The sequence below is a fragment of the Drosophila grimshawi genome, unplaced genomic scaffold (assembly GCF_018153295.1).
Source record: "Drosophila grimshawi isolate 15287-2541.00 unplaced genomic scaffold, ASM1815329v1 contig_1367, whole genome shotgun sequence".
Taxonomy (NCBI): Eukaryota; Metazoa; Arthropoda; class Insecta; order Diptera; family Drosophilidae; genus Drosophila; species Drosophila grimshawi.
Window position 1 is genome coordinate 515,109 of NW_025062889.1, and position 27,489 is coordinate 542,597.

General features: G+C 39.2%; 6 protein-coding genes across 21 annotated transcripts; 3 read left to right on the forward strand and 3 right to left on the reverse strand.

Annotated features, from left to right (window-relative positions):
* The first annotated feature begins 39 nt into the window (after positions 1 to 39).
* LOC6569056 (kinesin-like protein unc-104) lies at positions 40 to 27,471 on the forward strand. Of its 16 annotated transcripts, none has more exons than XM_032740888.2 (27): positions 40 to 361; positions 13,640 to 13,797; positions 13,866 to 13,948; positions 14,007 to 14,431; positions 14,502 to 14,757; positions 14,965 to 14,967; positions 15,075 to 15,238; positions 15,308 to 15,447; positions 15,729 to 15,770; positions 16,770 to 16,886; positions 16,942 to 17,724; positions 17,786 to 17,952; positions 18,020 to 18,210; positions 21,119 to 21,349; positions 21,645 to 22,054; positions 22,116 to 22,293; positions 22,361 to 22,451; positions 22,525 to 22,821; positions 23,351 to 23,713; positions 23,787 to 23,976; positions 24,088 to 24,483; positions 24,550 to 24,664; positions 25,993 to 26,019; positions 26,089 to 26,278; positions 26,337 to 26,473; positions 26,532 to 26,633; positions 26,700 to 27,471. In XM_032740888.2, the coding sequence occupies exons 2-27, from the start codon at positions 13,698 to 13,700 to the stop codon at positions 26,794 to 26,796; spliced, it is 5,295 nt and encodes a 1,764-aa protein (XP_032596779.1). In that variant the 5' UTR covers positions 40 to 361; positions 13,640 to 13,697; the 3' UTR covers positions 26,797 to 27,471. The 16 variants fall into 16 exon arrangements, with proteins under 16 accessions (XP_032596779.1, XP_032596782.1, XP_032596783.1 ...); XM_032740891.2 differs by having other exon boundaries at positions 23,787 to 23,967; XM_032740889.2 differs by lacking the exon at positions 40 to 361 and adding an exon at positions 12,368 to 12,503.
* LOC6568654 (ficolin-2) lies at positions 5,650 to 6,798 on the reverse strand. The gene is made up of 3 exons (XM_001995274.2): positions 6,608 to 6,798; positions 5,970 to 6,551; positions 5,650 to 5,906 (listed from the first exon to the last, which is right to left on the reverse strand). The coding sequence occupies exons 1-3, from the start codon at positions 6,781 to 6,783 to the stop codon at positions 5,786 to 5,788; spliced, it is 879 nt and encodes a 292-aa protein (XP_001995310.2). The 5' UTR covers positions 6,784 to 6,798; the 3' UTR covers positions 5,650 to 5,785.
* On the forward strand, positions 8,851 to 9,748 carry LOC6568653 (tenascin-R). Its single transcript, XM_001995273.2, has 3 exons — positions 8,851 to 8,927; positions 8,995 to 9,432; positions 9,497 to 9,748. The coding sequence occupies exons 2-3, from the start codon at positions 9,035 to 9,037 to the stop codon at positions 9,615 to 9,617; spliced, it is 519 nt and encodes a 172-aa protein (XP_001995309.2). The 5' UTR covers positions 8,851 to 8,927; positions 8,995 to 9,034; the 3' UTR covers positions 9,618 to 9,748.
* Positions 10,608 to 11,038, forward strand: LOC116805914. Its single transcript, XM_032741100.1, has 2 exons — positions 10,608 to 10,802; positions 10,990 to 11,038. Exons 1-2 carry the CDS (start codon positions 10,624 to 10,626, stop codon positions 11,036 to 11,038), a joined length of 228 nt encoding a protein of 75 aa, XP_032596991.1. The 5' UTR covers positions 10,608 to 10,623.
* LOC6568652 (ficolin-1) lies at positions 18,676 to 19,811 on the reverse strand. The gene is made up of 3 exons (XM_001995272.3): positions 19,593 to 19,811; positions 18,964 to 19,536; positions 18,676 to 18,900 (listed from the first exon to the last, which is right to left on the reverse strand). Exons 1-3 carry the CDS (start codon positions 19,766 to 19,768, stop codon positions 18,771 to 18,773), a joined length of 879 nt encoding a protein of 292 aa, XP_001995308.2. The 5' UTR covers positions 19,769 to 19,811; the 3' UTR covers positions 18,676 to 18,770.
* On the reverse strand, positions 25,224 to 25,796 carry LOC6569057 (accessory gland protein Acp62F). The gene has a single exon (XM_001995271.3). The coding sequence runs from the start codon at positions 25,773 to 25,775 to the stop codon at positions 25,419 to 25,421; it is 357 nt and encodes a 118-aa protein (XP_001995307.2). The 5' UTR covers positions 25,776 to 25,796; the 3' UTR covers positions 25,224 to 25,418.
* Positions 27,472 to 27,489: the final 18 nt, after the last annotated feature.

The following is a 27,489-nucleotide window of genomic DNA, read 5'->3' on the forward strand; positions in this document are numbered from 1 at the left end:
CAACTCAGGCTGAGTTCCGCCGACGCCTGAGTGGGCGGAAAAACTCACTCTTTTCCCACGCCCACATTGTGCGCAAGTGCAAACAATTTTTCCAGCACGCGCTTAACACTTGCAGCGAGTCGCGAGTCAAGTCGCGTCGAGTCTCTTTCAATTGGCGCTCGCGTTCGGTTCGCCTGTGCGGAATATTATTGCAATGCAAATGTGAAACAAAGGCCAAAAAAAAAAAAAAAAATTTACATATTTATTTAGATAATAAGCAAACGCATTAAAAACTGTATCGAAAAAATCAAGTGAGTGAAGTGGCTGACAACAACACAAAAATCCATCTGCAATAGGAAAAACTCCAATTGGAATTTTGAATGTGAGTAGCTCTTAAAATTTTCGATTACGATAGTCGGTTTTTTTTTTTTGTGGGTGACTAATGTAAAAATGTATGGAAAAATCAATATTCCAGTTGAGCACTGTTAACAGCGTCCTGTAAACGCGCACACGCATATCACACACACACATACGTGCAGAGTTGAACTTTAGTCTGTTATCCTGTTGCTGTTGTTGCTGTTGCTGTTATTGTTGGCTGCCAGCTGTTGTCCATACTGTCTATAAATAAGCTGCTCCTCTCACATCGAGCATATGGAGCAACCTGTCATCAGCGGCCAACGGCTATACTTATCACATAGCTCTCTCTCTCCCTCTCACATTTTCACCATTGCCTGCCCACAGTTATTTATTACTGTTATTGTTGTTGTTATTGTTGTGGTTTCTTCTTCTTGTTGCTCTTGGCTTGCTTGCAAATTGAAATGGAAATTGACAACTGACGTCAATTGAGTTTTAACGGCAAATATTTGATTATTATTTTCCCAACTGATGTGAGGCACCAAAAGTGCGTGTCCATTGAGTGAACAGGAACAAGTTCCACTTTCCCACTATGATTATAAATAATGTGGCACTTGCGAATTTCCCACTCATTTTCCTAGCATACATTTTTGGGCGCGTTTTATGCTAAACTTGTGATAATCATATTTACTATTAGATTTAAATACTTTTTATTGTATTATACATTTACATACACCTGTTATTATAACAGATATTCTTATAACTGACTGACTTAAAACTTAAAACAAGAAAATTTAATTTTAATTCTTAATTGGCTTATTTTCAAAACACACAAATTCTTAAACCTTCTAAATTTACTAATTTGTTCTTCTTTGTCGTGTTTACTTAAGCAGGTAACAGTACGAAGGAAGCAATTGCCAACCGCTAATATATATATATATATATATATATATATATATATATAGAGTATTTCCTCGTCGAGCTGTGTGGTCTAGAACATTGTAGCAGCTACAAAATACCTGTCCATGTTTTTTAGTTTGTTATGTTTGCTTAGCTGATTTTCTCTATATTTTCAAGCTTCACATTTTCTTATTTTTGCTTATTGCCTTTTCTTCAATTAAATACAGATGTATATACTTATTTGCTTGCATATTGTTGGCAACCTTTGACCTTTATCGCAATATGTTGCTCGCTGCTTCCCTTTACCTTTATGCCCCGCAAAAATACTCGTTGGGTAAAATGACAATGACAACGTCCATGTCCATGTTCATATCCCAGCTCATGTTCATGTCTGTGTGTCCATGTCCGTCCATCCGTCCACCGTTTGTCCGTCTGTCTGGCTGTCTTGACGGAGTGGGCGTTCCATTTCATATTTGCGCATCGCTTGGCAGTGCAAACTTTCCCTGTGTGCGTCACAAGACCATATTTTCTTCTGACTGGAATTGTGCTTTGTGCTTATTTAGTTTTAATAATGTAAAAGAACCTTAAAAACTATTTCTGAAAAGAGTCTTAACTTAATTATATTTAAACGATTAAATAGTTAAGATAATCCTAACTTAAAGTTCACATTTAAATGGTTAAATACTTTTCTAACTGTGTTTCGCCATATTTTTTGAAAGCAATTTTCTTCGCTCCCATTCTACAATTTTTTTCTTAAGTTTGACGTTTTCATTTTAGTGCCCCACATTTTATGCATTTAATCTTTGGCGCAAGGTGGCCGTTTGCCACATGTGCAGCCACATAAAGTGCCTTTAAAAATGTGCATGAATAAATAAAATACTTCACTAAGAACACTGCGTAATGGAAGAGAAATTACCGAAAACTTTTAGTACCTTTACAAAAGTAATTATAAAGTAAAATCGAGATTTTTTTGTTTTATTTTTGGGTACCTTATGCCCCTCAAGTGAATTTAATAGTAATATATTCGAGCTAACCCCTTCGACCGCAAGTGAGGGTAACAAAAAATGGCCAACGAAGCAATAAACATAAATTTCCGCTGAAAATAAAATAAAATAAAAATGTTGCGCAAAAGTGCAAAGAAAAAAGGAATAACGCTTTTTACCTGTACCCGCCTCAGCTGGTGGCACGACCGTAAAATGGCTTCCTGGCGGACACTTTTTTAAATATTGTGGTTTTTGAAGTCGCCTTCCTTATGCCCTTGCAGAGGGTATTTACATTTTGTAGTTAATGAAGTTAATAAAATATATATTTATCAGTAGAGTCTACATCTTGTCTCCGATAAATATATATAAGTATATATTTTTAATGAGTAGAGTCTATATCAAGCCCATCTCTCCGTCTATGGCAACTCTGTTTGTTGAAGCTTGCAAAAATTGTCGTATATTTGTTGCGCCAGTGATCTGAGCACTATATCATATAGCTGTCATATGAACTAACTGCCCAAATATGGATATAATAATTATAACAATGAATTCCAAACAATTCCAATCAAAGGGTATCTTAAATTCGGTCTAGGCTGGAAAATATGTTTTTAGTAACGCCTTGTTGCATGATTTATGTAACCAGAAAAGCACTTTTAAGTGTTCCCACTTCCAATTTGACTATTCTCAAATTGCAGTTGCTGCATTTTATGGGCTAGAAGTGGGCGAAATGAATGGGGCGTCACCGGCTCTTAGTCACCTACAAGTCGGCACCAACTTTCGCATCGAAACACGCGCGCCTAAAAAGCTATGCTGCCTGCTGGTGTGCGTGTGTGGCTCTCTCTCTCTCCCCCCCCTCTCTCTCTCTCTCGGACACACACGCAAGCAGCGGCGACAACGCGGCACCGAAAGTTACAACATTCCGGGCTCCACACACATTAGGGGTATTCATGTTTAACGAATGTCATAGAAAACAAAAGGAGCAGCCCTTGAAAAAACTTATGAGCTACTTGCGGATGAACTATGTACACAAAACAGCTACTATCAGGCATAGCCAATGATTACACTGAGAAAAACATGCAATAAGCTTAAAATATTGACTTTAAAATCCATTTGTTAAAAGAACAAATCAAGCATGCGCTCCGATTGTTTTTCTTGTTGGATTTTGGAATATTTGTTGTACCCAGTACATATGTAGATGAAGGCAGGATCGGCCTACTATAATATCATCAAGTGATTTTCTTAATATAGTTAAGTTCACTTTGGCTCGAATTTTGTTGCTAAGTAAGCACTTTTGTAAGCACTTTAAATACGTATGTAGCTCAGTCAAGTCAAGTCTTTATCTTTATGACGTCTGCAGACAATGCAAAACATCTAAAATTAAGTTTTATCGTTGAACTTGAGATTGCTATTTGTAACTCAAGCCCGAATTGTGGCTATCTTTTTGTTTTTTTTGTTTTTTTGTTTTTTGTTTTTTTGTTTTGCTAGACAGCAGCCTGTTTTTTTGGCTAGTGGGGTAGATTGGGGTGGGGCAGGAAGCGGGAGCGCGCGCGCTCCTCGAAAAGGATGATTCACCAAGTTTGACTGCTGACTCTCCTGCCTGCCGCTTTGTAGGTGCCACATCAAGCAGCCACTGTGGCAGCAATAACAACAACAACAAAAACAAAACTTGGCACGAACATGCGCCTTTTCTCTCTGTGATGAGTGTGTGTGTGTGGAGGACTTTTAGCATGACTCATTCGCTTTGCTGGTATGTGTGTGTGTGTATGTGAGCTTCGAACTGTGAGCTGTGTACTCTGTGTATGTGTGTTGTTTTTGTGTGGGCTGCCTTGCTTCGAGCTGCTTTTTGCTTCTTGCTGCTATTATTAATTTAAATAACAAAATCGCATTTGTTTTATGTAGCAGACTTAATGGACAACACAGCAGACGTCGCCAGCACCACTCGCTGTGCGCATATATCGTGTCTATACACTCGGAAAAGTATTGAGCATTTTCAGCCAAAGACCAAAAATAAATGTTAGGACAGGTTCTCGTTAATAAATGAGAAATCAGGTTTATATAATTTGATCGAAATCTTTCCTCTTTTTAAACCATTTCGATAGCAATAAAAACTACAATTTTTAAAATATAACCTTACAATTGATATAAAATCTATCCAGACATATTTTTGATCAACTGTAAGAATATCATTAAGTTAAAATGTCATTTTCATGCTGAGCAAAGCTATATTGGAAAGAGTCCAATTTTTAAGGTGGCTCAAAATGAGCATTCTAACTTGATTTGCCATCCTAAAACCTAAAAATGTTAAGCTATTACTATTATTATAATATTTCTCTTTTTAGAATAGTTGCTTTAGAGACATTCCATAATACCAAACTTGATCAGTTGTATGCTAATAGTGGTTTAGTTCATATTTAATGCACTCAATTGAGAAAACCCCTGTTTTTCTGTGAGTGTACTCTGTACTCTCCGTGTCTCTCTCTTCCCCTCCCTCTCTCCCTCTCTGCATATACTTTAGATTTTAGCTTAATTAATTGCAGTCACTTTTCGCACTAATTGAATTGCCCGCAAGCAGCAAATTAGAAAGCACAATTCAATTGTAAATGCCCCGCGAGCTGTGCCTTACAATTTGCTAGACGTCGCTTTAAACAAGTCAAGTGAGCATTTTTTTATAGGATGATGACACAAAAAAATGGAAAAAAAAGAAAAGAAATCCTCATCGTCTGTGAACTGTCATTGACATTGACGCACTTGCAACACCCTGTTGCCGTACCATAAAGCATGGGGCATAGGGCATGTGTGAGGAGAGTGTGCTTCAAGTCAATGGCTGGCAACCAAGTAGCAGCAGCAGCAACCACAGCAAAAACAAACAAATACGTCAACGACCCGCCACGTGCTGCGTAACCTTACCAGCACCCCTCCACTACAGCATCCATCCCGCACACCCCCCTCACAACCGAAAAATACGTTCGATATTAAATGGGTGGGTTGGCGTCCAACGTTTGCGTGCTGCATTTTCTATTGCGCAGCAATAGGATTTACCATCTAGTAACTTCCCTTACTCCCCTTCCCCTTCTCCCCCTCCTTTCCCCTTCCCCCCCTACGTCCACGCACAATCTTTACGTTGCGTCGCCATTCGATTTATGTATGTGAAACGAGTTTTATACTCAGCTTTTCAACTGCGTGGGCAGCGCAACTCTCTCTCTCTCTCTCGCTCTATCTTTCTCTCTTCATCTCTATCCCTGTTTCTTTCTCGTACTGCTGACATTTTGCAGTGTGAAAACGTATAAATCTTAAAGCATACTTTGACGCGCTACTAGTCAACTACATAAGTTCTCAGCTTAAATGTAGTAAAAAGTATAAAACAGCTATAACTTTAGCAAAACTAAGCCGATTTAAAGTCTCACAAATTTAACGTAAATAAAAGCAGCGCGAAGATATTTAATATGTTGTATTTTCCAAAAAGGACATACTTTGTTCCGAAATTACTGTTAAAATGAGAAATCAAAAGACATCAAACTTGATACTTAATTTAGAAAACTGTAGCTCCACAAAGATATTCAGCTGCTATTTCAATCTGTTTTAGTCCTTATCATCATCCTGACAGCTTTTAATGAAGAATCGCGAGACGTAAATTCGACCCAATTAATACCTTTGGCATATTGGGTCTCATTATAAGCTCCCATCAGATTGCTGTCAAATATACAAAGTATATTAATATGTAATACAAAATATTGCTCTGCAGAAATAAATTACCTGTCATGACAGTCTCCGTACCACCAGGCGCCCCTGGAAGTTTCAGCACAATTGTCTGCAGATGCATCATTGTCACGATCCCGGGTTGTGAACTTTTCCCCCTCATGATATCGCAAGTCATCGCCTGCATCTCCGGAGTATTTGCCCACTGTGATCAGTTTGTAGTCTTCCTCTTCGCTTCCGACCACAAATTCGTTATATTTTGCATGCCTTTCATCTCCTTCAAAGTCCTCCATTTCTATGAGTAGTTCTTGATCCCCATCTTTGGTCAGGTGATGCAGCTTGTCGAGCCCGATGAAGAACTCGCCAGTCAAATTACCGAAACCACTTTTATAGTGCTCCCAGAAGCGATAGAAATCGACACTGCCGTCCTTACGCACCAGCACCGTTGTCCAGCCCCCGCTCAGTTTGCTCTTCCTGCAGAGAACCTTAAACGGTTGCTGACTGTATTCAGGAATGCGGATCTGTTGGATTCCACTACGATTTGGCATCTCCGAACAGCTGTTGTGCAACAAGCTGGTTAAGTTGCCGACTTTCTCATTCATCTCATTGAGTTTGGCCAGCATCTCATTCAGTTGTTCTCTGCATATTTTTTGATATTCATAAGAATGAATACAAATCAAATTTCAAATACAAACCTCAACGCAACGAGCTCTAATTGTTGAGATTGGCTGCTGGCCCCACTGTTTTCAGAAGTTGTTTCGATTGCATTCCCACTTGTCTCGAAATTTTCATCGACTTGAACACTTTTACCTGCACATTCCAGCACAGATATATACAGCAGGAATATGGTAAAAATCGATCTAAGTAACATTTCTGCTTTGAATTATGTATTTGAACTAAGCACAGATTCCACAAGACTAAACAAGCTGAACCACTGACGACCTAATTTATATTAATACGGCTTAATTGTATGTCCTATATTATTTACTACACTCAGAAAAAATCACGTTCATTTTAGAAAATCGATATACTTTTAGGGATTTCTCTAAATATTATTTTTACTTTTAAAAAATGCATTTCTTAAGAACAGAAAATATTTCTAAACAAATAGAAGAATAAAAGACCTTAATTTTGGAATTATTGCTTGATGGGGAAATCTTTCTAATTTTAAGAAAAATGATTTCCTAAATTTAGAAATTATTTGTATTATTGGTAAGAACAAGAAAAGCTTTCTTTTCTAAATGTCAGCGATATTTTTCGGAGTGTTTTCTAATCTATTTTGTTTGAACCACACAGTTTTGGCAAAGGTGAAATAATTATCAGCATATATATATGTATATATACATATATATATATATATATATATGAATATATGCCTTGCTGATAATTTTATATGTGTTAGTATCAAAGTCATTATGACCGATCCTGACATATACAGTTCAAGGCCAGAAACTACAATTATTTGTCGCTATTTTGAAACCGAAATGAAATAACAGCCATTGCTAGTGTTTAACATGAGAAATATGAAGACAACAACGTAGATTTTTGGTGATTTATTCGCTCTTGTTACATCATGTACTGAAATCAACAATAAATTGTTAAAATATGGATGTTTCTTGTGTAGATTAAAGACGAAAATAGATGATATTTCAATCCTTTTTTTTTAGTCCTTATCATCATCAGGACAACACGATAACTAATGAAGAATCAATCTGCTCTGATCTGTATATGTCGATAATGCCCTCCAAACTTGTCACCTTATTGAATTTCTTACTCATTGTTGATTCATTGACTTTACCCATTAGCTAATTCTGTTGTGCTCTGCGTATAGTTTAATAAGAGAGTTTCGACTACATAAATGAATACAAACTATATTTGAAATACAAACCTAATCTCGATGAGCTTTACTGCAAATGTCTCTGATTTCGAAACCAATTTCGGTTAATTGTTGAATATCGCAGTTTTTTATTATCTGTGTTTCATCATTTATCTGTATTTCAACTAAAAACAGATCGAAGAGTACGAATAGTAAGTACTTTTAAATTTATATTTTGTTCTTATTCTTTTTCCTTAATTTTCAAATTAACTTTCTGCAAATATGTCTTTAAAATTTTGATTACTTACGTATTTCTTCGTGATAATGATTCTCACGCTTTCCACTTCATCTTATATGTGATATCATCATGTTAATAGAGCTTGTTCTTATGTACTTTTATGTATCTACTAATCACAAATAGCATTAAATTTCAATATAATTTTTGCTTCTGCCAGCTAGTTTGTTAGTTGTAGAAAACATATCCTTGCCCAATGCTCATAACATGATTTTTTATTGTTTATATGGACATTAACTGTTAACTTTGTCTACTATCTACACACGTGTACTGCCAACCATTTCAATGTCAAAGCAATTACGTTAGAAATCATTGTTTCTAGCAGACATTAGGGGGGGAAAAACAAAGCATAAAAAGCTCATTCAAGCTTAAGGAGAAATCAATACAAATTTCATTGTACGTCATCAGCCAACACTATGAAATCAAGCTACTTGTACATTTACTACTGTATCTACACTGACGGTCAGAAAAAGTGTATCGCCAGTTCGTTTAGCACGCAACATAATGAATTGTATTGGCTATAAATCTTAGGATTACAATTACTCATTGGAAAGGTAAACATGATGATAGGACTCATGACATTTTCTAGAAGGCATGTATATTATTATCACTAAGGATTACAGATATGTATTACTGCCTATAAAGTAAGTTGCTAGCGGCTGAGCTTCTTTAGTCTTCTTGGAACTGCGCTCTCCTCAAGTACATTCAAAGCAAAAATGGTACTTAAAATTATTTGCTTTATATTCGTATTAAATATATATGTGCCAAAATGTGCATGTGAATGTGATGTAGATGATAAGAAGGTGCCATATTCAACCGTTAAATATGCCAACGAAACTGAAATACGTTTCGAAATCAGACATATTTGCAATAAGGTTGAGCAATTACAGCTCCTCGAGATTAGGTTTGTATTTCAAATTTAGTTTGTATTAATTTATGTAGTTGACACTATCTTATTAAACTATACGCAGATCACAACAGAATCGTCAGAGCGACTTGCTGAATCAGCTAATGGGTAAAGTCAATGAATCAACAATGGAACAGAATAGCCAGAGGAACTTGTCAAATAATGTTCTGGGTATGCTCAATGAGCTGAGTGAGAAGTTTAATAAGGTGACAAACTTGGAGCACAATATCAAAATATATAAAGCAGAACAGATTCGTCAGGGGAACTTTCTGGAGGAGCTTATGAGTAAAATCAAAGAGTCGATAACAGAACTGATTAATCAGAGAACCTTGCTGAATGAGATTGTGGGTAAAGTCAATGGGTCGACAACCGATCGGATTTGCCAGAGCGATTTGCTGAATAAGTTGACAAGCTTGGACCCAATTCAAATTCACGATCGCTCTGGGGACAATTGTGCCTGCGTATATAAAGGCGCCTGGTGGTACCATGACTGTCATAACAGGTAAAGCACCCTACATTTGTTATTAATGAGCAATTGTATCTTAATATATGTTTATATTGCACAGCAATCTGATGGGAAAATACAATGAAAAACAATATGGCAAAGGCATTAATTGGGAGACCTTCACCAATTTCGAGTCCTCATTAAAACGTGTCCAGATGATGATAAGACCAAGAAGGAAATGAAATAGTTGCTGAACACATTTTCTTTGCTCTAGATAGACTTTACTTTATTTACAAGCGGTTAACTGTAATTTTAACATGAATTTCAATTTAGTTTTCAAATTCAGAAGATGTATTGATTTGCAGGCTAAATACTTTACCAATAATGCTTTGGAAAATCGATTAAATTAAAAAAAAAGTATGAAACTTTTTAGGGTTTAATTTTAATTTTAATTTCCAGCTAGGAGCGCTTTTCCAACTTCGAATTTAGTATTCTATTTTATTTATTATCTGTATTTTATATTTAGTATTATAGGTCAAATCAGGTCAATCGAAAAGTCGGTTTCTGTTTTGACAAAATGTTAGCTGTGCAAAATTTGCTTTTTTGGGGCTTTAACATAAGGCGCATACTTTTGACAGTCAATGTGAGTTTGTTATTATTGCGCTGGCTCTTTGATGAAATTTTTCGCATAGCTGTCATACCAAAGCTGCATCACCCAACCACTACCACTCCAGCTGCTCCCCGTAGCAACCCTTAACGCGAGGAAATGTGAAGCGCATGCGCCTTAAATGAGGGGCTGCTGAAGCTGCCTTTTGGCCAACTCGGCTCACTGCGTCGTCTACGTCCAACGGGTGCAGTTGATATTGGCTCAAAGCGCGCGCGTTTTTCTCTGGCCTCCGCCTCGATTGGCCATCGATTTTGTGCAAAATAGAAATAAAAAGAACCAAAAAAAAAAAAAAAATTAAAAAAGGCAAATAATTGTGATTAAAATCTAACTCAAAAAGTAACCAAAACTAACAAGATAGTTGAGAAATCAAAGAAAGTGCTGCCATTTGCATGCCTTGGCTGCCAAAGCTCTTGAGCTATGTGAAAAATTTTCGCTGTTATACAGAAGAAAGCGTTACATACATAGATATATACATATATATATATATATATGTATATATATATCTATTTATATATATATCTATCTATATATATACTTTGACACATATATGCTTGTATTGGGAATATTTACGAAAAATACGAATGTGCGCATTTGGTTATTTATTGTTTTTTGCTTTATTGCTAACAACAATTTTGGTGCTATCGATCATATTTGCCACGTCCTCGAAGAGATCCATGATGGATAGTTTTATACTCGTTTTTAATTACACACAAGATGAGCAGCAGCAACAGCAACAACAACAAGAACAACTGCAGCAGGAGTTACAGCAACAACAACAACAACAACAACAACAGCAACAGCAATTTCTCTTCAAGCCGAAATTATTTTGAGTTTTTATTGTACTACTATTTTGCCCACCCATCAATTGGTAAATGCTTCAAAAATATCAAGATAAATATTTTGCAAAATTTCCATTAATTCGCCAAATAAACATTTCAAAATTTCAGCAAAATGTCCACCAAACCAAATGCATTTCTCATCCTGTTTTGCGCTTAGTTTTTATATAATTTTATTTTCGATTTTAAATTTCTTGATTACATATATATATGTGTATATTTTCTACAGTAGCCTCGAAATAAATGTGCCCAGAGAGATAGAGAGAGAGAGAGAGAGCATCCTTCTGTAGAGTTTTGTGTTCAGGTGTAGAGTTCTTATTTTTTTGTGTAATATTTTTTTTTAGCCCTTGCGAAGGCAACATGAAAATTTATTAATAAAGGTCAAGACGACCCAAGTGAAGGATATGCTCGAGAAGTCCTCGCGGTGTCTGTGTGTGTGTATGTAATTTAATGGTCATGGTGGTTGTGCGGTGCTTGAAACCATAAAAGAACCACAACATGACACATCGCAATAAAGAAGTGAAATGTGAAGGATTAGTTACGTGTCTGAAGGACCTGCGGGCAACTGACTGACAGCACTTGCATGAAGTTCAAGAAATGCCAAGAAATGAGTAATTGCAGCTAAGGCTAGAAATAACTAAAAGCTAAACAAAATAAATATCAAATTAAGAACTACTAAGTGAAGTCAGAAACTTATTTTAAACTCAATATCTTTAAGCTTTTTTGTCCATAAGTTTTATGCTTAAGTCCAGAATATATTCCTGATAGCTGGGCAGTAAAGGGGAAAAATCATTTTTTGAAAGTTCATTCTAATTTTGTTAGTAAAGAAAGCAATAATCGCTTATATAAATTCGATAGCTTACAAAAATCGATTCTACCATTTTAGGACTTATTTTGCATTTGATTATATTTATTTTTATTATTTATTTAATATTTCTAATTTCTAGCACATTCAAAGTAAAGACATCACAGCATACAAAAAAAAAAATAATTATAAACATTTCACAAATATTTGCTAATGCTCTCGCTCTCACTCACAGACTTTCACTCTCTCTCTCTCTCTCTCTCTCTCTCTCTCTGTATGCCCTCTTTGTATCTGACGTCTGCGCCATCAAATTCTTTGTAGACTTTTCCCCAGCATTTTTGCAGGCTGTTGCATTTTGGCGTTGACAATAATATAAACAAAAGTCCTTACGACAGGTAAACAGAGAGAAGCCTAAATGAGTATATCAACCAGAGAGAGAGAGAGAGATTGGAGAAAGGGAGAGAGTGCAAGCATTTCTTGCAGCTGCGCATAATTTTGTGCTTTTAGGCTAACACTCATTGGAAGTGTTTTAAAGTTTTCCCTTGTCCTGTGTCTTAATATTCTAGGACTCCACTGTGAGCGAGTTAAAGAATTTTGCTTGGCCGTGTGAAAAACTGTGTGCGGCATTTCAAAATTGAAAATGTGCGAATAAAACGAAATTAAATGCCAAAAAACATATTAAATTAACAACAAATTCATTCCGTCGCCTTAAATAACAATAACAATTGCTCATAATATGATCAAGGCGAAGGACTTTGCCTAAGTGAACAGCCAACAGTGTAAGCCAGCATTTTGTTTGGCTTCAAAACCAAAAGTAAAGGTAAATCATAAAAGTTTTCAAGACGTTTATAAATTACTAATACATTTATATATATTTATATATATATAAATACATATATATATACATATATATACATATATATATACATATGTGTGTATTTTATAGCTCTTTACATAGACATATCAAAATGTTGGGTATGAGGGGTTTTTCTTTTCCGTTGATGACTCATTCGAGTGCCTGACACTCGGCTGCGCTTTTATTGGAAATGTGGATTGTGGAATTTTTTCTAGTATGTACACATACACATGTGTGTGTGTTGTTCTTGTTGTTGTGTGTATATATATGTGTGTGTGTGTGTGTGTGTGTGCGAGTGGGGATTTGAGAGTGAGCAACATAACTATAAAAGTCAGCAGGGTAGCAGGTTACACAAAACTATTTACATATTTACATAAAGGATGTCGAAAATAAAATGCAATTTCTGAAATTTTAATACTCATAGACTTTAATGAAAAGTAAAAAACATAATTTCTCAAACTAAGACTATTGAAATTTATTTAAATGTGAAGAAATGCAATTTCAAAATGTTTATGCTCATAAACTTTAATCTACTCAAGAACAGTTGAGACAGTAATAAAAAACAATCAAATGAACTTAAAAATTGTTGTTATACTAAAGTTTTAGGCTTCCGAAAATTCACTTCTATAACTGAATTTTCATTGACTGCTTCTACACCTTTTATAAAGAATGGAATTTCCATCTACTTTAAGTGTCCCTAAGTAATCGTACATTAACTTTTAGTGGGCGCGGTTAGTTCCTATATAGAGGCATACTCTATAAAGCTGTTTGTAATTATATATCATCAAGTAGTAACTACTGGAAAGCGATAACTATGTGCTTTGCGGTTGGGTCTTAACTTCTTTTTTTTTTGCCCCACTGCAATCATATAAATTTGATTCGAACCCCCAGCGATTTGCATGAGTCACAGTTCACAAACACACACAGACACACTGAGACACACATTGAGACACACACGCACCCACCAATGTAGCTGAGCCAATTATAAAATGACGCTGGGGTTGTGCGGTTTCTCGCATATTTATGGGCCAGATTGGCAGGCTCGCATAACATTTTCTCGAGTATAAAAAGTGCTCTCTTCTCTCTCTGCTCCACTCCAGTTAAGAGCCAGCTAAGACAAGTGAAGTAGGCGCCCGTTGCCGGGGAACACTAGCGAAAATGTCGTCGGTTAAGGTAGCGGTGCGTGTGCGCCCGTTCAACTCCAGGGAGATTGGCCGCGAGTCCAAATGCATCATCGAGATGACCGGCGCCACAACGGGTGAGTCTGCCTCAAATATACACACAGCCTAAAGCAACTAATTTCGAATCCATTCTCATTTTTGATAGCCATTACCAATCCGAAGGTGCCACCGAACACAAGCGAGTCCGTGAAACGCTTCAACTTTGATTACTCCTACTGGTCCCATGATGTAAGAGAACCCCAAACAAAAGATAAAAACTCAATAATAAACTCTAATCCATTGACAGCCCCGCGATTCGGACTTCTCCACACAATCGATGGTCTACAAGGACATTGGCGAGGAGATGCTGCAGCACTCCTTCGATGGCTACAATGTCTGCATCTTTGCCTATGGCCAGACTGGTGCCGGCAAGTCATACACCATGATGGGGCGACAGGAGGAGCAGCAGGAGGGCATTATACCGATGATATGCAAGGATCTATTCGGTCGCATACAGGACACCGAAAACGATGAGCTCAAGTATTCCGTGGAGGTCTCCTACATGGAGATCTATTGCGAACGTGTGCGTGATCTGCTGAATCCCAAGAACAAGGGCAATTTGCGTGTGCGAGAGCATCCACTGCTCGGCCCCTATGTAGAGGATCTCTCCAAGCTGGCCGTCACCGACTATCAGGATATACACGATCTCATTGATGAGGGCAACAAGGCGCGGTTGGTTTTATTGAGACATCCCAGCTTCCCTGAACTTTCCTTATTTTACTGTCTGTGTGTCTGTCTTTAGCACTGTGGCCGCCACCAACATGAACGAGACAAGCTCCCGTTCCCATGCTGTCTTCACCATCTTCTTTACACAGCGTCGTCACGACACCATGACCGACTTGTTTACCGAGAAGGTCTCCAAGATCAGCCTGGTCGATTTGGCTGGCTCGGAGCGTGCTGATTCCACAGGCGCCAAAGGCACTCGCTTGAAGGAGGGCGCCAACATCAACAAATCCTTGACCACACTGGGCAAAGTCATCTCCGCCCTGGCGGAAGTTGTAAGTAGATGGGAACTTGAATTTGAGAAGATCTTTTTTGTATTCTTGCAGAGTAATTAAAAGTCTTTTGTCTGACTATCAAATCTAATCTCAACTATCAGAAATTCTGCAAGGGTATTTAAACTTCGGCCTGGCCGATGATAACTTTCATTTACCTATTATTAACTGCATTCTGGTATTGTTTGTGCTGCATCCTTTAACTGACAGTCTGTAAGTATTTGAATAAGTCTCTATTTCTGCCTCTCTAAGCTGACTAACTCTCTCTCTCTCTCTCTCTCTCTCTCTCTCTCTCTCTCTCTCTCTCTCTCTGCCTCTAGGCATCCAAGAAGAAGAACTCCAAGAAGGCAGATTTTATACCTTATCGCGACTCGGCCTTGACTTGGCTGCTGCGTGAGAATCTCGGTGGCAATTCGAAGACAGCGATGATTGCTGCCATCTCGCCAGCTGATATTAACTACGATGAAACTCTGAGCACTCTACGGTAAGTTAACATTTTGTAAATTCAATCAGTTGTTGCTATAACTGAGTTGAGTTGATTTGCATTCTGTAGTTATGCGGATCGTGCCAAGCAAATTGTCTGCAAGGCTGTTGTCAACGAGGATGCGAATGCTAAACTCATACGTGAGCTCAAGGAGGAGATACAGAAACTACGCGATCTGCTCAAGGCCGAAGGCATTGAGGTGCAGGAAGGTAAGTCTACTAAGCTATATATATATATATATATATATATATATATATATCACATATAGTATAGCCATACTAAGTTCGTTTACTAAGCTTAAACCTAAGCCCTTGATACACACACCAACAAAAGAAGAACAATAATTTGCTACACTTCAAAAGAGAAAATAAAAAATACAATAAGACAAACAACAATCCTAAGTTAGTCGTAGTCTAATCCTAGTCCTAGCTATTTAGCTCGAGTACCTAAAAAACCAAAAACAACAAAAAACCAACCCTATTTCCTTTAGGACCCGATGGCAAAGTGGTGTGTGAGAAGCGCGATGCGAATAGTAAGTAAAGTGCTATAAAAAAAAACAAAAAACAATAAACAAATAAACAAAGGCTTTCACAATATGCAATATGCAAATATAATCTATACGCTGTGTGTAACCATATACATATATGCATAGCAAAAGACAAGGACTTTGTGTGTGTGCGTAATTTGTAATTTGTAACTCCGTAAAACATAAATTCGCTTCAGGACATATACAATATCATATTATACCTATACCTATACAAAGTGTTCGCTCGAAAATGAATTTAAGAAGTTCACTTTCCACAATGGGAAAAGGGAAAATAATCTCGATCAGCATCCGTCTGTATATATAAGCTGATTTTAGAGGCTATAGTAGGCAGAGACTCTATCAATTCTATATCATTTTATGATAGCTGCCCTTTTTTTTTGCGAATATCGAAGCAAATTCACATTTTCGATAGAAATAAAAGTCCAATTGATAAACTATATACGAGCACCTGTAAAAATTATATTAATATCGGATATGAAATCATGAATCACATTGAACAAAATAAGACCAGTCTACTATTTATTTAAAAGCTGTTATTTTCGAGCGCTCACTGTTTTAATAATAATCACTGTTCAAGTCCTCTTTATGTTGCGTTTTATTGTAATCCAAGACAGTGGGAGATGGGATTTAAAATCTATATATATATATACATCATACTAAAATCAAAGTTCTCGATTTCTCGTCTCCCACTGCATTTATGTTTGTGTTGCCCAGTCCAAAAGATAGGCACCAAATAACTCCTTGCAGTCCGCACTACTGCTTTTCGGGAACTGTAGACGTGGACACGCCAGAGAGTTTAAAACAACCCAAAAGAAAAGAAAGAAAATCATAATAAAACCTAATCGGCAACGCTTTGTACCACATCTTATTCAATATACCTAAAGCCCTATCTAATCTCTGCACGCTTTTCACTGCGCTTTATTTTGTGGCAACATTGATTGTACCATTGACTGTACCAACTAATTTCGATTTGAACTCTTGCAGAGGATGAGCTAAACAAGTCGTCGGTGATCAAGTCACCATCGAAGGGACGCAATCGCAATGGTTCCACCACCGAAATGGCCGTGGATCAGCTGCAGGCCAGCGAGAAGCTCATTGCAGGTAAGCAAATCAAACGCTGAGATTGAATCTTAACTAATCCTTCAATTCGTGGCAGAACTCAATGAGACATGGGAAGAGAAACTGAAGCGCACCGAGGAGATTCGTTTGCAGCGCGAGGCTGTCTTTGCCGAGATGGGGGTGGCCGTCAAAGAGGATGGCATCACTGTGGGCGTCTTCTCGCCGAAGAAGACACCACATCTTGTCAATCTCAACGAGGATCCCAATTTGTCCGAGTGTCTGCTCTACTACATCAAGGATGGCCTCACCCGTTTGGGCACACACGAGGCGAATGTGCCGCAGGATATTCAACTGTCCGGTTCGCACATCCTTAAGGAGCATTGTACCTTTGAGAATCGCAACAGCACTGTCACTCTTTTGCCGCACAAGGATGCCATCATTTTCATCAATGGACGCAAACTCGTTGAGCCCGAGGTGCTGAAGACGGGCTCACGTGTTATACTCGGCAAGAATCATGTGTTTCGCTTCACCAATCCGGAGCAGGCGCGCGAGCTGCGCGAAAAGATCACTGAGAACGAGGCGGAGAACGAGGAGAAGGAGAAGGCGGACACACAGCAGGTCGATTGGAATTTTGCCCAGTGCGAACTGCTCGAGAAACAGGGCATCGATCTCAAGGCTGAGATGAAGAAGCGCCTCGACAATCTCGAGGAGCAATACAAGCGCGAAAAACAACAGGCCGATCAACAATTCGAGGAGCAACGCAAATCCTACGAGGCACGCATCGATGCGCTCCAAAAACAAGTCGAGGAGCAATCAATGACCATGTCCATGTACAGCAGTTACTCGCCCGAGGATTTCCATCAAGAGGAGGATGTCTACAGTAAGCGATGATCTCCACTTAATGATTACATCTATACCAAGTTCTATTTCCACTCTTGTAGCCAATCCATTGTATGAGTCCTGCTGGACGGCACGGGAGGCTGGCTTGGCTGCTTGGGCTTTTCGCAAGTGGCGCTATCATCAGTTCACCTCTCTGCGCGATGATCTCTGGGGCAATGCCATATTCCTCAAGGAGGCCAATGCTATTTCCGTCGAGCTAAAGAAGAAGGTAGCATCACTAGCTTAATTCCCCAAAATATCAGCTCAAATCTTTTCTCATTCTCTCCCGCTTTCAGGTGCAATTCCAGTTCACCCTTTTGACGGACACGTTGTATTCGCCGTTGCCACCGGAGTTGGCATCGAGTGTTACGCCCACACAGCCGGATGATGAGTATGGTGCACCACCAGTTTCCAAGACTCTCGTCGCTGTCGAGGTCACCGACACCAAGAACGGTGCCACTCATTATTGGTCCCTGGAGAAGTTACGGTAATCTTTATTTGCCTTAATATATCCAATTTTCTAGGCATTTTTTTTACTAGCTCACATTCATTTATCTTTCTCTTTGCACTTTTTGCTATATCCTTGCAGTTGGTATTACTTCGAGTTTAATCGAAATTGAATCTAATGACAATTTGAGTAAAATTTATTTGTCTATATGTTTGTTGAAACATATATTGTTGAAACATATTTTTGAGCACTATATCAATATTCTCAATATTGAGTTCATAGAAGGCATTACATCTTCTCTCTGCAGGGAAGAGGAATAGAATTTCATCATGACAAACTATGTTAAAAATTGTTCTTGACAATATAAAAATATGACTTCTAAATAGAGTATTTGCCACTCAGCGAAAAAATAAATAAAACCATTGACAGTACAAGCAACTATTTTTTAATAATCCAATTTATTGTGATGCGAAGTTTATGCTAAGAAATAAGAAGACAACAAACTAGGTTCAGGGTGATTTATTCGCTCTTGTTACGTCAAGAATATATTTTTGAAATAAAGCTATTTTTATCCATGCAGATTGAAGAAATATATTCAGCTACCATTTCAATCTGTTTTGAGTCCTTATCAACATCTGGACAGCTTTTAATGAATATTCGCGATCCGTAATATCAAACCAATTAATGCCTTTGTGAGACTGGGTCTCATTATAAGTTCCCATCAGATTGCTGTCAAATATACAAAGTATTTTAAAATGTAATACAAAATATTTCTCTGCAGGAATATATTACCTGTTATGACAATCGTGGTACCACCAGGCACCCCTAGAAAATTCAGCACAATTCCGTACAGATTTATCATTGTCTCGATCCTGGGTTGAGAACTTTTCCCCCTCATGATATTGCAAGTCATCGCCTGCATCTCCGGAGTATTTGCCCAATGTGATCAGTTTGTAGTCTTCCTTTTCGCTGCCGACTACAAATTCGTCATATTTTGCATACTTTTGTTCTCCATCAAAGTCCTCCAATTGTATGAGTAGTTCTTGATCCCCATCTTTGGTCAGATGATGCAGTTTGTCGAGCCCGATGAAGAACTCGCCAGTCAAATTACCGAAACCACTTTTATAGTGCTCCCAGAAGCGATAGAAATCGACACTGCCGTCCTTACGCACCAGCACCGTTGTCCAGCCCCCGCTCAGTTTGCTCTTCCTGCAGAGAACCTTAAACGGTTGCTGACTGTATTCAGGAATGCGGATCTGTTGGATTCCACTACGATTTGGTATCTCCGAACAGCTTCCGGGCAACAGGTTGGACATCAAGCTGGTCATCTCATTGACTTTGGCTTCCACCCCATTCAGTTGTTCTCTGCATATTTTTTGATATTCATAAGAATGAATACAAATTAAATTTCAAATACAAACCTTAACGCAACGAGCTCTAATTGTTGAGATTGGCTTCTGGCCCCACTGTTTTCAGAAGTTGTTTCGATTGCATTCCCACTTGTCTCGAAATTTTCATCGACTTGAACACTTTTACCTGCACATTCCAGCACAGATATATACAGCAGGAATATGGTAAAAATCGATCTAAGTAACATTTCTGCTTTGAATTATGTATTTGAACTAAGCACAGATTCCACAAGACTAAACAAGCTGAACCACTGACGACCTAATTTATATTAATACGGCTTAATTGTATGTCCTATATTATTTACTACACTCAGAAAAAATCGCGTTCATTTTAGAAAATCGCCATATTTTTAGGGATTTTTCTAAAAATAATTTTTACTTCTGAAAAATGCATTCCTTAATAACAGAAAATATTTCAAAACAAATAGAAGAATAAAATACCTTCATTTTGGAATTATTGCTTAATGGGAAACCATTATAATTTTAAGAAAAGTGTTTCTCTAAATTTATAAATTATTTATAAGAACAAGTAAAGCTTTCTTATTCTTAATAGGATTTGCTAAATGTCAGGAAGATTTTTTCGGAGTGCATTCTAATCTATTTTGCTTGAACCAAACAGTTTAGGCAAAGGTGAAATAATTATCAGCATATATAAATGTATATATATATATATATATATATATGAATATATGCCTTGCTGATAATTTCGAATTTATTTCAAAGTCATTATGACCGTTCCTGATATATATATAGTTCAAGGCCAGAATCTGGAATTATTTGTAGCTATTTTGAAACCGAAATGGGATAATAGCCATTGCTAGACATATTGCTTGTATGTTCTTCAAGCTCTATTTGATGAAATCGAGGCTTTCAATTTAATCTATATATATGTCTTACAGCTGTGTTTGATAATCGGTTGGTTATTACATTTATATTGAGAGTTATATGTCTACAGGTAGACTCCGATTTGTGTGCCGTTCCATCTTAATATATAGTGTCTAAGCAATATTCAACAAACATTTTATCTAATTCCAATTATCATATATACCCCGAACTGCAAAGGTATTAAGTCTTCGGCTACACCGAAGCCAGCTGTTCGTTTTTGAGTTAAAATTAAAACAGTTAATTTTCTTTTTTAAATATATCCTTTTACTATGTTTTTTAAATTTTTTTTTGGTACGTGCATGGTGGTTGTAGTTCTTGAATTCTAATTTTCGTATATAAAAAGCTGTAGAACTGCTTAACTTGACAAACAACAACAAAAATGAATTCAAATCAAAGAAACAAAGAAAAAGCCACTTAAAACGTTGGCGTTTGTTTTTTGCAAAATAAATTCACCGCCACCATTTACGACGTTAAAAATCTCATCCGCCATCGCTGAAACTAACAGAGAAAAAACACTTAGCACAAAGCTAGTTTTGGCTTTAACAAATGCTGATTTGTACTTTTTTCGGTTTTCTTACTATCCAAAAAAAAAAAAAAACCGATTCATAATCATAATAAAAAAATCCCAACCACATAAACTACATAAACCAAAGCTATCGACTCGAACTGATGCGGCAGGTGTATAATGTCGAGAGTCCGCCTTCGTCGATGCTCTTCGATACCTCCAGCCTTGAGGGTGGAGCATATATGATGATTGACTTGGGAGCACCACCACCAGCTCAGCAGGTGCCAAATGTGGAGCCGGTGGCCGAGCTGAAGCCCCCACAATTGCGACAGGCGGCATCCCCATCTCGTTTGACATTGGCCAATCTGATACCTTCTAGGTTTGCTTGACATTTCCAGGCTCTCCCTTTTTTTGTCATTTCAATATATTTGTGTAGTTTTTGTAGTTGCTTTCCTTTGTGCATGCTTCTTGCTTTGCTTATCTTTTCTTTTTTTTTTTTTTTGCGTAGTACTTCTCGCTCTTACTGCAGTTTCAGGTTAGTTTTATATAGATAGTTGCCATTTGCTTTGTTGATTTGCCTTTTCCAATCTGCTTTCGCACTGTTTGCTGTCCATCCTGCCTTGCTCTGCTCAGTTCTTAACTAATCCCCGGCTCCGATTCCTTTCCATTTGCAGACAACGCTTGGAGCTGATGCGTGAAATGTATCACAATGAGGCCGAGTTGAGTCCCACTTCACCCGATTACAATGTGGAGAGTTTGACCGGTGGAGATCCGTTCTACGATCGTTTCCCATGGTTCCGAATGGTAGGTCGCTCTTTCATCTATCTAAGCAACTTGCTGTATCCGGTGCCGCTGGTGCACAAAGTGGCCATAGTCAATGAACGTGGCGATGTGCGTGGATATTTGCGGATTGCTGTGCAGCCGGTGCTCGATGAGGAGTCCATTGACTTCAATAATGGCGTCAAGCAGTCGGCTCGTCTCGTCTTCAACGAAGATGACGCCAAGCCCAAGTATCGGGCCCTCAACGAAAAGGACGATGTGCAGCGCTATATTGACAATGGTGGATTGGACACCAAATTGGAGGGTAAGTTTGCCACAGATTACAAGACTTGCACGCTAACTTCTCAATAATGACCCCTTCTTAGAACTTGAGGATGCCGATTCGGGCCGTGGCATTGATTCCAATTCGGCATCGGAGTGCCACGAGAATGCCGATGAGCCTGGGGAACATCTGCAGGTGTGCAAGGAATTCACCTTCCGTGTGACGGTGTTGCAGGCAACTGGAATTGGAGCTGAATACGCTGACATCTTCTGTCAGTTTAAGTACGTTTAACCAAATTAGATTTTTAAGCGGACTTTTTGCTAATCTTTCAATATTTGCTCGCGACAGCTTCTTGCATCGCCATGAGGAAGCCTTTTCCACGGAACCCGTTAAGAACTCTGCTTCGGGTGCTCCACTCGGTTTTTACCATGTGCAAAATGTGCGTAGATTTTTTCTATTTATATATATATATATAAATCGATATATTTCTATATCTATATCTACTCTTACAGATAACGGTGCCCGTGACAAAGTCGTTTATTGAGTATTTAAAGACACAGCCGATAATGTTTAAGATCTTTGGTCATTATCAGACACATCCGCTACACAAGGATGCCAAGCAGGAGTTCGTTTCTCGTCCACCACCAAGACGCATGCTGCCACCAAGCATACCAATAAGTCAGCCAGTGCGCAGTCCCAAATTTGGACCGCTGCCCTGTCCGCCATCCTCGACCGTCTTGGCGAAGCATGATGTGCTGGTGTGGTTCGAGATCTGTGAGCTGGCCCCCAATGGCGAATATGTGCCATCGGTAAGTGTGAACTATAATCCCATACGATTCACACTGATTACTTTACCACTTAGTTTCTTTATCATGGTATAAAATGCATTTGCACCATTTGACCTACTCGAAGTTCAAGCAGCTCTCCTCAGACTGTTAGTTACATGTTCGATGGAATGCCACTTGGTAGACTGAATGTAGTAAATGATTTAGGTTTATTTCTTGATCATAAATTAAAACTTGTTCAAAGGAATTCGATGACCCTTCTACGACCAAGATACTTTTCACTTCTGTTCTGTAATGCGTATGCTTGTGTATGGTTTCCTCAATATCCGAAAGATTGGAAACTATGCAGAAGAATATATTACTTTTTGCTCATCATCGTTGGGACTGGGGTGTATTGCCTCCATACCCAGATAGACTGCTCCTTACTCACCATACCGCTTTAACTAATCGTCGTGTTATCTGATTTTGCTTTATCTGGGTTTTCCCCAGGTTTTTGTTTGACTGTCATTAAATAAATAAATAAATACATTTATCTGCTTCTCCCCGCTTTCAGGTCGTTGAGCACAGCGATGATCTGCCCTGTCGCGGTCTATTTCTATTGCATCAGGGCATACAGCGACGCATACGCATCACTATTGTCCATGAGCCGACGCCTGAGGTGAAGTGGAAGGACATCAACGAACTGGTCGTTGGACGCATACGCAATACACCGGAGTCATCGGACGAACAGGATGAGGATGCCTGTGTGCTATCGTTGGGTCTGTTCCCCGGCGAGGTGCTCGAGGTGCCCGGTGATGATCGCTCATTCTATCGCTTCGAGGCGGCCTGGGATTCCAGTCTCCACAATTCGGCTCTACTCAATCGTGTCTCGCAGGGCGGCGAGACTATCTATATAACGCTCAGCGCCTATCTGGAGGTGGGTCTAATGATTAACCTCTTGTAACCTTGAAGAAAGTGAGAGGCGGATTCTTATTACTCTTCTCTTTTAGTTGGAGAACTGCGCTCGTCCCGCCATCATTACGAAGGATCTGAGCATGGTCATCTATGGACGGGATGCACGCACTGGACCACGTTCGCTGAAGCATCTGTTCTCGGGACAGTATCGCAATCCGGAGGCCAATCGCTTGTCCGGCGTCTATGAGCTGTCGCTGCGTCGAGCATCTGAAGCAGGTAGTCCAGGTAGCAATTCTCTCATTGTAGTTGTAAAACGTCCTTCGCTTGCATGAACCTAACTACTTCAAACTGATCCTACTGATCCGGCGTAACACTGCCACTATGCTTTCCACAAAGGTGTACAGCGTCGCCAGCGTCGCGTATTGGACACCAGTTCGACGTATGTGCGCGGCGAGGAGAATCTACATGGTTGGCGACCACGTGGCGATTCCCTGATCTTCGATCATCAGTGGGAACTGGAGAAACTCACACGACTCGAGGAAGTGGGACGTATGCGACATCTGTTGCTGCTACGCGAGCGTCTGGGCATGGACACAAATCCCAATCCGACCACCAAAACCGAGAAGGATGTGTGCAATCTGGCCGCAAGGGCGGCCACTTCACCCGTACACATGGTTATTCCACAGTCGCCGCAAACGCCCGTTAAGGATCCGCAGATGCAGATGCTGCCCGATCGGGAGTACAATCAACGCGAGCAGGATCTGATGCTCAAGTGCTTGAAACTGGTGCAGGGTTAGTTTGCAATCGCATTCCCTTCTAAGAAAGCAATCTTTAACCGATTATTGTTCGCTTGTACAGGTCGCTATAGCAAGAACGAACCGAACGATAACCAAACCAATCAAGCGGATGTCTCACCTAGCGATGAGGGCTGTGCTGATATGACCGTCAGCTGCATCTCCAGCAATTCCATGGAGTAAGTTCGAATCAATTGCAGACACCAGCATGCTTTATCCATTTCCATCTATGCCTTGCCTTTGCTGCTCTTTATTTCCAACACAATTGGCACTTGCTAATTAGAAAAAAACATATTCATTATAAATGACGAGCCGATCAGGTTTCAGTTTTGCTTAGATTATTGCGAAAGTGGGCTGCCAAATGTTTTATCTATTAGTCCACTTCGCTTGAGTCATCAGTGAAGGCAGGCGTTAATTAGTTTTCCAACATTTTTACCATAAAATTAAACATTGAAAGCCTTGGCTTTTCTGCAGAAGCTGCAAAGCCGAGGGATATGAGGAATCTTCTTTTTTAGGAAGCAATAGATCAGTTAGGAAGAGACTTGGCTAGGAACAGATAGATCGGTTAAAAAGAGGTTTCCCAAGATGCTTATGAAGCGATAGATCGGTTAGGAAGAGGCTTCCTTCCTAAGCATCCTGAACACTTCTTTTACTCCTGCACCAGCATTTGCGAGGAAGAGATTGATCGGTTTGCAATATTAAGCCCAATTAAGATTGCTAAATTCATAAACGCAGCTGTTTCGTTTCATTTTTAATTCAGTTCCAAAGGTTGAAAATAAATCGAACACCTTTAGAAATACTATAATTGAAAGTATTAGCAGCTTCTGTTTAAGGAGTGTTAGTAGACCTAGCTTCGTCTGGAACTGCTGCAATTCTGGGCAATTTCCCCAGAAAAAGCTCCATTCAAAAGGAGTTGCACAGCTGAATAGCTTATTAATGGAACACACGATGCCAGTCCACTAGTTGCTGGACACCAGGTGGACAGTCGCTGCGCAAAATACACCTGAGATCTTGCTCACTGAAGATGTAGCCGGGATTGCAGATGCAGGGCACACCACAGGCGTAAACACAGAACTGACTTATAGACTTATAGGTGCAGGTTTCGTGGCAAACGCCGCCACAGCGCACACTGGTCGCATTGTGGCCACAGGAGTCAGGGAATGGATTCCAGATGAGCTTTCTGCGCTCCGGGTTGGGATTGGTATAGTCATCCAGCACCACATTGGCGCCATATGCCCAAAGTTGATTATAGGCCAAGAGCCAGAACAGCAGCATTATAAAGTTTGTCATTCTGAGTGACAATTGCAACTAACTGCGAATTACGAGTTGATTTAATGAACAAGTGTTTCAGGCGGTTGTTGCAGCTGTTCTAGATATTCATTCATCACACTCACTCATCCGCCAAATTCAATTACTCAAATTCTATGCCTGAAACGAAACTCAAAAAACAATTTCGATATTCTGTTTTCTACTTTTTTTGTTTGCTTTTCTTTTTACACACAATTAGAAACAAGAAATTTGTCATACGACACAGGTAACTTTGATTTCTCTCAGCGTCCTACATAAACTGTTACTAATCACATTATTGATTTGTGTTTCACAGATTGTGCTCACCGGATCGATCGGACGCACCGAATGGCTGGGAGGCACCTGCTCCGGCCACGCAGCCAGCGCTCCCCTTGCGCCTCTATGTGCCCGAACTGGAGGAGATTCGTGTCAGTCCCGTGGTCGCACGCAAGGGTCTCTTGAATGTCCTGGAGCATGGAGGCTCTGGCTGGAAGAAACGCTGGGTGGTAAGTAATCAACAAAAGCTTAATTCCCCATTCAAATCTAATCACTTCTTTTTCGTAGATTGTGCGACGTCCTTATGTCTTTATCTATCGCTCGGAGAAGGATCCCGTGGAGCGCGCTGTCTTGAATCTGGCCACGGCACAGGTGGAGTGCAGCGAGGATCAGGCTGCCATGGTCAAGATACCCAACACCTTTAGGTACGTCAATGAGTTTTACACTCGCCCTGAACTTAATTAAATTAATTAAATTTGACAGCGTGGTGACCAAACATCGCGGCTATCTGCTGCAAACGCTGGGCGATAAGGAGGTGCATGACTGGCTGTATGCCATCAATCCGCTGCTAGCCGGACAAATCAAGTAAAACTGAATCTATAAAATATATATAAATCGTTTATTGTTATAATTCATTCTATCAAAAAACAGATCCCGTTTGGCGCGTCGCACTTTGGAGCCGGCATCGCAGACGGCATCGCAGATCTCGGCCAGCAGTGCGGTGAATGCGAATGCGGCGAACAAATGAGATACGATAACGATGGAATCCGTTTTGGTTTACTGAGACGCAGGCTATGGCTGGCTGCAGCGACTGGACATTAGAAGGCGTCTTCGTCTGATGCGGCTGGCAGCAACTGAATAATCATCAACTCTATATACACGTATATAAAGCAGCTGGATTCCATCGCACATATTGTTATTGTGTACACTCATAAAAAACTAAGTACATAAGCATACACTGAACAAAAGAAAGATAAACGAGAGAAACACAACCATAAGAAACAGGAGATATCCGAATATGCAAAGCGTACGTAATTATTAAGTAGTGCAACATGATTAATTGAGTAATTGTATTTTATATTATGTAATCGATCATTATTTATGTCAGTCAGCCAAAGGAGTAGGCAACACTGTGTGTGCCACAAATATTGTGGCATACTTTTTGGTGCAAGCAGCAGCAATTCGACAAGAAGAATATGTTTTGTAAATAGCTTTTTTGTTGTCTTTATTTGTCGTTTCCGAATTTGTATAAATATTTGCCATTAGTTAATTAATTTGTAAACGTACTTGAGTTATTACTTGCCGAACAAAACATTCAGTTTTCCGAGTGATATTATATGTTGAGAATAGAACCTATGTTCAAAATAGTAAATGCTTCAAAGACAACAACAATGAGAACAACAACAAGAACAGCACACTCCAAACACAAACAAACAAGCAA